At 52.4% G+C, this 12,205-nt stretch overlaps 1 protein-coding gene across 5 annotated transcripts in view; it reads left to right on the forward strand.

The window, feature by feature from the left end:
* slc12a5a (solute carrier family 12 member 5a) overlaps positions 1–12,205 on the forward strand; it is a 97,869-nt gene that overhangs the window by 81,370 nt on the left and 4,294 nt on the right. For 3 of the 5 annotated variants that reach the window (XM_028998918.1, XM_028998921.1, XM_028998922.1), the window contains exons 5-25: positions 2,446–2,500; positions 2,991–3,121; positions 3,839–4,086; positions 4,185–4,396; positions 4,776–4,943; positions 5,185–5,283; positions 5,888–5,945; positions 6,111–6,285; positions 6,372–6,490; positions 6,580–6,678; positions 7,540–7,659; positions 7,828–7,932; positions 8,913–9,081; positions 9,284–9,479; positions 10,335–10,504; positions 10,587–10,718; positions 10,875–10,982; positions 11,073–11,198; positions 11,594–11,814; positions 11,959–11,973; positions 12,068–12,201. In XM_028998918.1, the coding sequence (XP_028854751.1) occupies positions 2,446–2,500; positions 2,991–3,121; positions 3,839–4,086; positions 4,185–4,396; positions 4,776–4,943; positions 5,185–5,283; positions 5,888–5,945; positions 6,111–6,285; positions 6,372–6,490; positions 6,580–6,678; positions 7,540–7,659; positions 7,828–7,932; positions 8,913–9,081; positions 9,284–9,479; positions 10,335–10,504; positions 10,587–10,718; positions 10,875–10,982; positions 11,073–11,198; positions 11,594–11,814; positions 11,959–11,973; positions 12,068–12,201 (2,860 nt within the window). The remainder of the gene's footprint in view (positions 1–2,445; positions 2,501–2,990; positions 3,122–3,838; positions 4,087–4,184; positions 4,397–4,775; positions 4,944–5,184; positions 5,284–5,887; positions 5,946–6,110; positions 6,286–6,371; positions 6,491–6,579; positions 6,679–7,539; positions 7,660–7,827; positions 7,933–8,912; positions 9,082–9,283; positions 9,480–10,334; positions 10,505–10,586; positions 10,719–10,874; positions 10,983–11,072; positions 11,199–11,593; positions 11,815–11,958; positions 11,974–12,067; positions 12,202–12,205) is intronic. The other 2 variants (XM_028998920.1, XM_028998919.1) reach the window with 2 other exon arrangements.

Genomic DNA, 12,205 nt, shown 5'->3' on the forward strand with positions numbered 1-12,205 from the left:
GCTCCTCTGGTACACCGTGGAGAGTGTTACCCACCAGGCTACAACCAGCCCTACACGCCCGGTACTGCTCACTCACCAGGTGGTGCATTCACCTTTTTTTGAAATGGAGGTTTTAAATGTGAAGAGGCACAGTCTGCACTTTTAAAATAATATTCTTAGTTTTGACCTCACACCTCCGGCTTTGTGTGTGTGTGTGTGGCTCTCCCCGTGTGGGTGCAGGTTCTCCGGTTTCCTCCCACAATCAGAAGATATGCATGCTGGGTGATTTGGCAACTCTAAATTGCCCATAGGTGTGTGTGTGAGTCCGTGCTCTGCACCCACTGCCTGACGGGGTCTGGCTGGATTTAGTTATTAATTAGTTTAGAGCATTCAGGAAAAACAAGGAGCATTTTGTTCTAAATTTAAAAATGAAATTTGAAGCTTTTCTTTTCCGGATCACTTCCCAGAACACGTATTTTACATTTACATTTACAGCATTTACCAGACGCCCTTATCCAGAGCGACTTGTAAACAGTAGTTACAGGGACAGTCCCCCCCTGGTGACACTCAGGGTTAAGTGTCCTGCTCAGGGACACGATGGTAGTAAGTGTGGTTTGAACCTGGGTCTTCTGGTTCATAGGCGAGTGTGTAGTTGTCTTTAACATTCTGCCCATAGTATAGTCACACCACCGTATAGAGGTGGATTTGAGTCTCAGCAGCCCTTTACTAAGAGCTTCCTGTTTTTTCCTCTCTTCTGGACAAACCAGTCTGCTGCCCGAGTCCCAATATAGCAGCCGCCATCCAGGGGGACATGATCGCATATGACCATTCCGACTCGACAACAACTCCACAGAGCTGCTCCGTCCGGATTTAGATGCTAATTCGCGGCTTCGCTCGTCCCCCTTCAGGTGTCCTTTCCTGCCACGCCACAACCAGATACCGTGATGCAGAATAAGCGGCCAGATATGTTTCCGCTGATCACATGACTTCCATGGTCCAGCGAAGGCTTTTTTTTTAAAGTTTTTACTCTCACACGGCTCCCGTGGCAACATTACTGGCGGCTTTCCAATCCTCTTCTGTTTCGTGCTTTTTACTCGGCAAAGAAACAGACTTTTGGACCAAAATCTCCCATGGTGCCTCCAAATCCCACTTGGCCCTAATGAGGCGTAATGGAATATTTTTAACATGGAGGGAATCATTAACAATATGCCGCTAATCCGGAGACGGCTGTTAACGACGCCGACGCGCTGCGGATCTGCACCACCTTCACCCATCTGGAGCTGAAGAAGGCCGGACCCCCCCACCCCCCCACCCCCCGTCTTCATCTGTCATATGATTACATAAACAAGGCATTCTCCAGGGTAACGCATCCTGACATCGGGTTGCTAGGAAACAGCTGAGCAGCACACCTTGCTGGTGCGTGCGTGGCGCGGTGGCGGCCGCCGAGTGCAAGACTGCCCCCTGCAGGGCGTCAGGGACGTCGTGCCGTGCGTTCGGCCTGACGGGATGGATATTAAGTTTTCGTCTCCTTTTTTTTGTCCTCGTCTTTGTAAGGCTTTTGGAATTCGAATCTAAGGAAGTACGAGATCGAACCTCCAGAACGTTCTCCACGTCCCAGTTCAGCTTGTTTTTAAGTCGTTATCAGGGTTCCGAAACGGAACAAATGTGACTCGAAGACAGTCGTGTAGCTTTGTGACAGTATTGTTGGGGCGTGTCAGCGGGTCACATGACTTTGCTAAAAGGTCAGAATTAAGGTATTATTTCACTTCCTCGGGGGTAATTTGCCGTTTTAATTTCGCTCAGTAACGCCTGGGCCGCTGAACAGGTCGCCTCTCCATTCGGCTCGGATCCTGAGTCCCGACGGCCTTCATCAGATAAAACACTTCAACAATTAGAGCGTTATCTCGTCCCCCGTGAGGGTGACCCCACTCGACTCCATTACCACCTGATTACAGACTAATACGTCTTAAATAGAGGGACAGCACAGCCCAGAACACCCGGTCACATCTACACACAGCTCCAGAAATTCTAACCATTTGGAACCATCTGGAAACATGGGAAAATGAGGGAATTACACACACCCTTTTAAAGGCGGGTGGCACAAGTACGAACTGTTTCATTTCAGATCCAGTGTTGTGGTGCATAGAGCCAAAAAGATTCCCCTCCCTAAAGCCCCTCCCATAAGCCCTTGCTCCACCCACTCCCACTTACTGCAGGTGAGGAACGAGTGGTCCCCGGCATCGGTAATCATGTTCCACTCGATGGAAGTGTTTGGTTGGCCTTTCTTCATGCTTGATGAGGTGACAGCACCAGATCTAGATGGAGCGTTGGGCGGGCGACTGTCCTGGGGGACGGGTGGGGTCTTGCAGGAAGCACCTGGAGCCCCAGAGTTTGGCCCGTTGGGATTTGGCGCCTTATATTAGCACTGCAGTGGCCATGAGCTCATAACGCATTATCTTTCCACAGACCATGCTGACGGCCATCTCCATGAGTGCCATTGCCACCAATGGAGTGGTGCCAGGTAAGTCAATCCATTGTGACTGTGCGTGTGTGTGTGTGTGTGTGTGTTAGAGAGACGGTGAACTCCACCCACCCACATGTCCACAACCCTGGTTATCTTGGCACGTTGGTCGGATCGAATGAGGTAACCCTGGCAACTCTAACGCTGGCGGCCAGGCTGGGATCACGTGACCAGCTAGCGGCGTCACCTCCTGTCCTGACACCAGCAGCGCTGCTTACGAGGGCGTGTCGGAAATACAACCCTCATACGATCTGATGATAGAACTTATTCTGAACAGGGTGTTCAGTTCATTAGAAGAGACTTATTATCAAATCATTACCAATAAATTCCATTACTGCTTTGTTTGTTGTTGTTGTTATTATTATTAAAAATGACAGTTTGGTTAATGCCTTGATTTTGACGTCAGTGCGGATATTATTCTAATATAAAATCAGGATGAATATAAACCAATAGTAATAAAAAGAAGTTGATTTCTGCGCGTGATCCACAGCGGGCGGCTCGTACTACATGATCTCGCGCTCGCTCGGCCCCGAGTTCGGAGGAGCCGTGGGCATCTGCTTCTACCTGGGCACCACCTACGCCGGAGCCATGTACATCCTGGGCTGCATCGAGATCCTGCTGGTAAGCACGTCCAGGAGGCCGGCAGCCGGAGACGTTCTTCCGGATTGTCGTGGCGTTTCGCAACATCAGCCATTGTCGGCGTCGTTTTATTCAACCTCATCAAACATTCCTGGCCAAGCGGCTCCTCCCGATTGGAGCCTCCATTCGCCACGTTTCATATCTGCAGAAATTCCTCCCCGCCTCCCTTCTGAGCTCTATCTGTGTCTTCTGGGGGCTTTGGTGCTATTTTCTCCCTCCCATTGTCTCCGTTCCATCTCTCATCTTCACATGTCCCCCCCTCCCTTTGTCCGCCGAATCCGTTACTCCGGCTTCTTATTTCCTGTCCCGCCCCTCCGCGCGCAGAAGAGTAATTATGCAAATTCCGCGTTAGAGGAAGAGCGGGCGTTTGGGCAGAATAATGAGCGCCTTCCTCGGTCTGGATTCCGGGCCGATTCCGGCTCCGTTTCCCCGGTCCGGTTTCTCCCACCGCGGCGGTTCGCGGGGTCGGGCTTTAAAATTGACCGTTAATGTGACTTAATGGTACCGTACATAATTCAGCCATTAATTCCATGCTTGGGTGACTCAATTTGACCTGATGCAATGGGAGCCATGCATGCCCCTCATTCTTTCAAGTCTAAACTCGGCAGGTGGAATTTGGTATAATATTATTAAGAAATGAGTTTGTTGGCTGCATTCTGGTGCCTGCAGAGCTCATCCTGTCTTCTGTCCCGCCCTCAGGTCTACATCGTGCCGCAGGCGGCCATCTTTAAGATGGAGGGCCTGGAGGGCGCGGAGGCGGAGGCGGCCATGTTGAACAACATGCGCGTGTACGGCACCATCGTGCTCAGCTTCATGGCACTGGTGGTTTTCGTCGGCGTGAAGTACGTCAACAAGCTGGCCCTGGTCTTCCTGGCCTGTGTCATCTGCTCCATCCTGGCTGTGTACGCTGGGGTCATCAAGACCGCGTTTGAGCCGCCCGTCTTCCCGTAGGTTTTGCCACTTTGCTGGTCTGGTTTCACGGCGTCCGGGCCTGTGCGTGTGTCGGTTGTTGATGGTGAAGAATCGCTCTCTCTCTCTCTCTCAGTGTCTGTCTCCTGGGGAACCGGACGCTGGTGTGGAAGGGCTTTGACGTCTGCGCTAAGGTGATCGAAAAGGAGAACGCCACCGTCACCACCAAGCTGTGGAGGCTGTTCTGCGACTCCGAGTTCCTGAACGCCACCTGCGACTTCTACTTCGCCAACAACAACGTCTCCGAGATCCAGGGCATTCCTGGCATCACCAGCGGCGTTCTGAAAGGTAGGTAACCCTCACTCATCGCTGAACTGAGATGAGGACGATGAAGAAGGACGCATTCACACGACGTCACGAGACCCGACGGTGAACAGACACGAATCGGGCAGCTTTATACGTTCAGACACAGGTGAACACGATCAGGAAACAGGACCAACGTGAAACTGGATCATGACAGCCACGGAGACGAACTGAACTACGGGTCTGTCGAGACTGCCAATCAGATCGTAGGTCAGGTTTATTCTGCGTTAAGTGGTTCCACCACCTGTCAAAACGAGTTGCTATGTGGAGCCTTTAGTAGCATCTAAAGAACTTGTTCGTTTTGGACATCACAAATATGAACACATGAAACGACTGTCACGGTCACATCTGCTCCGCTCCTCAGAGAACCTCTTTGGGAAGTACATAGAGAAGGGGATGTTCATTGAGAAGATCGGAGTCCCCAGCATCTCGGACCCCGAAGCCCCCAACAGCAACACCAACAGCTTCGTCCTGGCGGACATCACCAGCTTCTTCACGCTGCTGGTGGGGATCTACTTCCCCTCCGTCACGGGTCAGATTTCAGCTTTCTCTTCTTCTCCTTTTTTTCTTTTCTTTTCTTTTCTTTCATTCTGTGCTTCTGTGTGAAGTGAGATGTGAGATCTGCTGTTTACCCAGCTGTGGTTCTGTGGAGTCTGACTGCAGCAGATGGTCCTAGTGCTTCAGCAACTTATGGACGAGATGTGGAGATTTGTAAAATATGTCACTTTGTGTGTGTGTTTTTTTTTTATTCATTCTTGGATTCTTCACTGTAGGCATCATGGCCGGCTCCAACCGATCTGGAGACCTGCGGGACGCCCAGAAGTCCATCCCCATCGGCACGATCATGGCTATCACCACCACTTCCTTCATCTGTATCCTTATCACACGGCACTCTTCGCCGATCGGAGATCATTTTTCATTTGGGAGGTACCTGGATCAGTTTGGCGGGAAGCTGCTGGGCTCCAACACCCTGCCGTGGAGAGGAGTTGACATAATTGGAGCTGGGAAGAGATTAGTGGAGATTAATATAACTCTTATTTTCTAGATGGGTAAATCTCGGCTCAGTTCTGGCCAAATGTGCAGATCTGCTGTTACCCAGAACCCCCGGCTCCCCCTGGTGGCCGGAAAAAAAACAGAACACGACAACCCGACGAGAAAAGCATTTTTAAGGATGAAGTCATTCGAGAGCCTTTGACGAGTTCAGTGAACAGATGAAGGAGATTAAGTCGCTAGCGACCCCGTAATCAGAAGGTTGCCGGTTCGAATCCCAATCCGCCATGGTGCCACTGAGCAAAGCACCGTCCCCACACACTGCTCCCTGGGTGCCTGTCACGGTGCCCACTGCTCACTCAGGGTGATGGTTAAATACAGAGGACAAATTTCACTGTGTGCACAGTGTGCTGCGCTGCTGTGTACCACACGTGACAATCACTTCACTTGTCACTGTTCTAGGCCCCTTAACCGCCTGTTTGTTAGACATGTCCAGCGTGGTTCTGTTTGGCGCCTGCATCGAGGGAACGGTGCTACGGGACAAGTAGGTTCCACACAGTCCCCAATATCCACGTTAATGGAGAAATTGGGGTTACAGCCTCCACCTTGTCTCGAACGTGGTCGTTATTTTACACGGTAGCTGGTTTACTGATAGAAATTTCTATGTTATATAAGTTGCCTTTCGTGGGTTTGTAATTGTGAATTGCAGGTTCGGCGAGGCCGTCAGGGGGAATCTGGTGATCGGCACGCTGGCCTGGCCGTCTCCCTGGGTCATCGTGTTCGGCTCTTTCTTCTCCACCTGCGGGGCGGGGCTTCAGAGCCTGACCGGCGCGCCACGCCTCCTGCAGGCCATCGCCAGGGACGGCATCGTGCCGTTTCTCCAGGTCTGACGATGCAGGCAGAGCCGCCCGCGGTTACACAAATTCGAGTCTCGCGCTGTGAACAAACCGGAACTCGCTCCTCCTGACAGGTGTTTGGTCACGGGAAGGCCAACGGCGAGCCCACCTGGGCGCTGCTGCTGACGGCGTGCATCTGCGAGAGCGGCATCCTCATCGCCTCGCTCGACTCGGTGGCTCCCATCCTCTCCATGTACGAGATGAACCTCTGACCACCGCACGTGCATGGCGTGATACGCGTGGCCGCCTTACGTATTTTCTCCGCTCGTGGTGTCCCGGCAGGTTCTTCCTGATGTGCTACATGTTCGTGAACCTGGCCTGCGCCCTGCAAACTCTGCTCAGAACCCCCAACTGGAGGCCGCGGTTCAAGTTCTACCACTGGTGAGTGCGACGGCCAATCATGGCGCAGGAGATAAGAACCTGGCTGCCCTTCAGATACCTACATTTACATTTACAGCATTTACCATAGTGACTTACAGTCAGTAGTTACAGGGACAGTCCCCCGCCCCAGGGTTAAGTGTCCTGCTCAGGGACACGATGGTAGTCAGTGGGGTTCGAGCCTGGGTCTTCTGGTTCATAGGCGAGTGTGTTACCCCACTAGGCTTTTACCCCTTTTCCACTGCTCTGGTTCCCATGCCGGTTCCCAATTTTGGATCCAGTGCCGCACTTTTCCACAAAAAAACAATGGTGCCACTGCCCTAAAACAGAAATTAAGAGAAATTAAAGCTCTTCTATATGGACGTTCAACAAAAAGTGCACTAGAAGAGCAACCAACCAAATAAGACAAAAAAATTGAAGAAAGACAATAGGGACAAAAGGAATGTGGTTAATGTAAAAGGGTAGGGTGGTAGCCTATGAACCAGAAGACCCAGGTTCAAACCCCACTTACTACCATCATGTCCCTGAGTGTCTCCAGGGGGGGACTGTCCCTGTAACTACTGATTGTAAGTCGCTCTGGTGAAGGCCGTCTGATAAATGCTGTAAATGTAAAAGCAGCGGCGCTGGACTTCCAGGAGCTTTTACTGAGGTGCCAGGATTTCTGTTTAGCGCCCGTGGCCTGTGACATGTTACCGTGTCCAGTGTAGATGCAGATCGGTTCTCGGTTGGTTCCCAGTTTAGAACCGGCACCTGGCGCCGGCACGAGTGTAGTGGAAATGAAACAGCATGGCGGGACTTCCACGCGTGCGGTGGTCATGATGTCGGTCGGGAATGTCAACTTGTGAAATGCTTTTCTCCCTGCAGGGCGCTGTCCTTCCTGGGAATGAGCTTGTGTCTCTCCCTCATGTTCATCTGCTCTTGGTACTACGCCATCGTCGCCATGGCGATAGCTGGCTGCATCTACAAGTACATTGAGTTCCGCGGGTGAGTCCCGCCCCTGACCTGCCCATAGCGCCGGACGCTGCACTGCTGAACGGCAGAGGACGCGAATGTCACCTTTTTGACAAATGTCCCATAATTCAATCTGGCTGAAGTGTACCTTGCTAATGAGGTGTGCGTGACGGCCGCTGTTCTCTGCTGGACTGTTGACAGGGCGGAGAAAGAATGGGGTGATGGGATACGCGGGATATCACTGAGCGCCGCCCGATTCGCTCTCATGAGGCTGGAGGAGGGGCCACCGCACACCAAGAACTGGAGGTGAAACTTTATTTCAGACGCCTTACAGCCAGTAGGTACGGGGACAGTCCCCCTGGTGTCTTGGCTCGGGGACACGACGGTAGTAAGTGGGGTTTGAACCTGGGATTTTGTGCTGCAAAAATCCTGCAATGGCAAAGTGGACCAGAGGAAGAAATGGAACACACACACACACACACACACAGGACAGGCCAATATAGCAATACATATATTTAAATATGTCAGAATCAGAATCGTGTTTATTGGACAAGTACGTGCAAGAACATACAAGGGCGTGTGGAAGTGTTATTTGTGTAGAATATGTTTATACTGTTTATAAATACATATACTGAATATAAATATATGTTGAATGTACGTAGGTCTATAAGTGTGAACAATGAAGAGTACAGAGTGTACAGAAGAGTGTCCATAAAGTGCAGAAATGTCCTACATGTAATTTCTTGCTACTTTTATGTGACAATTAGATAAAGGATCGAATGATACGTTGCAGAAATATTTATAAACATGTTGTATTTAAGTACTGGGGCAAATCTAGATTTTTTGTGTTTTTTGAATATTAATGTAGATGGTAGTCTCTCTATCACACACACACACACACACACACACACATATACTCAGTTTAAAGTAAAAAAAAATGTTGTGAGAGCTCTGCTGGCATCTGTGGGCTCCACATGACGGTGCGCTGCAGGGTCGGGCCGATGAAGCATTTCTCAGTGACTTGCACAGCTGTGACTACTAGCCCTACAGCACACACACACACACACACACACACACAATCCATTTTCAGTTCCGCTCAAGTTCGCTCGACTGCAGTATTACATTACGTGCACAGAGCGTTGCCAGAGCGTCCTGAGCATTAATTAATTAAGACACAGTGGATTATAGTGTTTGGAGGGCAACGGCGGAATTATTTGTCTGATTATTGTGCGAGCGTGAAAGTGTTCTTCTTCCTCGTCCCCGCGTCTTCCTCCCCTCGCCCTCAGGCCGCAGCTGCTGGTGCTGGTCGATATGGACGGCGAGCTGAACGTGGAGCAGCCCCGCCTCCTGTCCCTCACCAACCAGTTGAAGGCGGGGAAGGGGCTGACTATCGTCGGCACGGCGCTGGAGGGCACCTACCTGGACAACCATCCGCGGGCCCAGCAGGCCGAGCAGGTATGCAGCTTCGCCCCAAGGTGCCCTGTGCAGCGTTTTAAAGGCCCCGCCTTTCTTTGCGTGCGCTACGAGTGCTAAGAGGGACAGGAACGAAATTGGCAGAGGCTAGCCTCCGTTCCACCTCCTCAGCATCACATAGAACATTTCGCTGCATGGTTGATTGTCATTAATATCAGGAGATATTATGGCATTTTGTCCGCAGTCGCTGCGCAAGCTGATGGAGGCGGAGAAGGTGAAGGGCTTCAGTCAGGTCGTGATCTCCTCCAACCTGCGGGACGCCACCTCACACCTGCTCCAGGCCGGCGGCCTCGGGGGGCTGCAGCACAACACGGTGCTGGTCAGCTGGCCGCGCAACTGGAAGCAGGCGGAGGAGCATCAGTCCTGGAGAAACTTCATCGGTGAGGCGGCAGGACTGGCGGCTTGGAAGCAGCACCACGTATCCGTCTACGGGGTCCTGAGAAGGGAGGGGTTGGAGAGGGGAGCGGGGAAAGCGACTACAACCAGACAGAGCGAGAGCTCTAGCAGATCTCCAGAACCAATGGGACTGGTGGGCGGGCGATTCCTAGGACTCCTCCCACACAGACACACACACGCTATGCGGGTATATATACGCTGGTCAAAAAACCAATGTCACCCGCAACAGGTGGAAATTACACGTCCCCAATAAAGGCGTGGTCCTACAGGCGTGGTTCTGACCGCTACTCAGTTCCTGTGCTTTCTGGCTGATGAACAAAATGACCTCCAGCAGGCCACAAATGTGCATGTGTCTGCTCAGACGGTCAGAAACAGACTCCATGAGGCTGGTATGAGGGCCCGACATCTACAGGAGGGGGTCGTGCTTACAGAGAACACCAAGTGTGGCAAATTCACCACTGAAGATGAAAGCAGGTTCTGCTGCCTGCAGCAGGGTCAGTAATGGTGTGGGGTGGCATTTCTTTGGGAAGCCTGACTGCCACTGACCGCGGACGCTTTGGTCCAGGCCTGGGAGGACATCCCTCAGGAGACCATCCGCCACCTCATCAGGAGCATGTCCAGGCGTTGTAGGGAGGTCACCCATGGAGGCCACACCCACTACTGAGCCTCATTTTGACTTGTTTTAAGGACGTTGCATCAAAGTTGGATCAGCCTGTAGTGTGTTTCTCCAAATCCAGACCTAGGGTGTCTTCTTTTTTTGAGAAGTGTACATGTATAGATGGGGGGTACGGAGATGGGCCGTGCTAGCTCCTCATCCTGTTCTGATGTCTCCTGAGCAGAGCTGGTGAGAGAGACCACGTCTGCCAGCCTTGCCCTCCTGGTGCCCAAGAACATTGCGGCCTTCCCCTCCAACGGCGAGCGCTTCACCGAAGGCTTCATTGACGTCTGGTGGATCGTCCACGATGGAGGCATGCTGATGCTGCTTCCCTTCCTGCTGCGTCAGCACAAGGTGACACTCCGCTCTAGATCAGTGGTCCTCAAGCTCTGGTCTGGTTCAGAAGTGAACGGTTGCTTCCAAATGCCCATGACAGGTGTGGCGGAAGTGCAAGATGCGCATTTTCACCGTGGCCCAGATGGACGATAACAGCATCCAGATGAAGAAAGACCTCACCACCTTCCTCTACCACCTGCGTATCGATGCTGAGGTGGAGGTGGTCGAGATGGTAAGATCACTGCTGGTGTAGGATGACATTTTCAGGATTTTTTTTTTATTGTGTACACATATCTTGGAATGTTGTCCCGCTTGGTCCTGTTAAGACATCAGTGATGCAGCACCATACGGTGGACGGAACCTGTCTTGTGTGTGGTTGTACCTGCAGCATGACAGCGACATCTCCGCCTACACCTACGAGAAGACCCTCATGATGGAGCAGCGCTCGCAGATCCTCAAACAGATCAACCTCACCAAAACCGAGCGAGAGCGGGAGGTGAGGCCAGCAGCAGCGCTTCCAATCAGGTCCGTCGGCAAAATGTTCCGCCCCTCGCTAATTCCCCGCGCACGTTCTGCTGCCTCTCAGATCCAGAGCATCACGGACAGCTCACGCGGCTCCATCCGCCGCAAGAACCCGGCGGCCGTCACCACCCAGCTCAGCGTCACCGAGGAGCAGCCTGGAGGCAGCAAGGAGCAGAAACCAGAGGAGGAGGTACGGCCCCGCCCCTTCCTGCCACCTACGCGTCCGATAATGCGGCCAGAGCGACTTACAGTCAGTAGTTACAGGGACAGTCCCCCCCTGGAGACACTCAGGGTTAAGTGTCCTGCTCACGGACACGATGGTAGTAAGTGGGGTTTGAACCTGGGACTTCTGGTTCACAGGCGAGTGTGTTACCCGCTAGGCCACCACCACCCTACCACATTATTAATATCCTTCATTTACATGCCTTCCTGTTTTTACACGTGGAGCAGGCGGGTTCTCATAACGTCTCTCTTTCCCACCTTCCCAACGTCTTTCTCCCCAAATTTCCCATGGTCCTCCTGTGATTTGTGTGGCTCCTCTCTTCTCTCTCTGTACCGTACCGTGTGTGTTGCCCCGCCTCTCAGTCTTTGGCTGTGTCCCCGCCTCCGCAGGAGCAGCTAATCGGCGACAAGAGCACCAACCCCCCCACCCCGGCCACGCCCCAGTCCCCCGCCACCGAGGGCGCGGTTACTCCTGGCGAGGCGGTGCAGATGACGTGGACCGAGGCCAAGTGTGACGGCGAGCAGGCCAAGCCGCCGGGCGCCAACACGCCAGAGGGCATCAAAGACCTGTTCAACATGAAGCCGTGAGTCCGCCGCCGGAGCACAAAGCATGATGGGACGTTGTTCTTTACGGTATACGTCACCGCTGACGCCTGATTGGCCGCACCGGTGCTGCATGGTGTTTGTTTCACATTTGATTGGTTTTTCTGCTTCTTCTCGCGCTGCAGTGAGTGGGAAAACCTGTAAGTATCTTTCTTTAAATGGAGGAGCACGTATGACGGGGGATAAAAAATATATATATGTTTTATTAAATAAAGTTCTCGTTCGCTCCGACAGGAACCAGTCGAACGTGAGGCGCATGCACACGGCCCTCAGGCTCAACGGGGTCATTGCGAAGAAATCCCAAGAGGCCAAGCTGGTCCTGCTCAACATGCCAGGACCCCCGAAGAACAGGAAAGGAGATGAGAACTGTAT

The sequence above is a fragment of the Denticeps clupeoides genome, chromosome 12, assembly GCF_900700375.1.
Source record: "Denticeps clupeoides chromosome 12, fDenClu1.1, whole genome shotgun sequence".
Classification (NCBI taxonomy): Eukaryota; Metazoa; Chordata; class Actinopteri; order Clupeiformes; family Denticipitidae; genus Denticeps; species Denticeps clupeoides.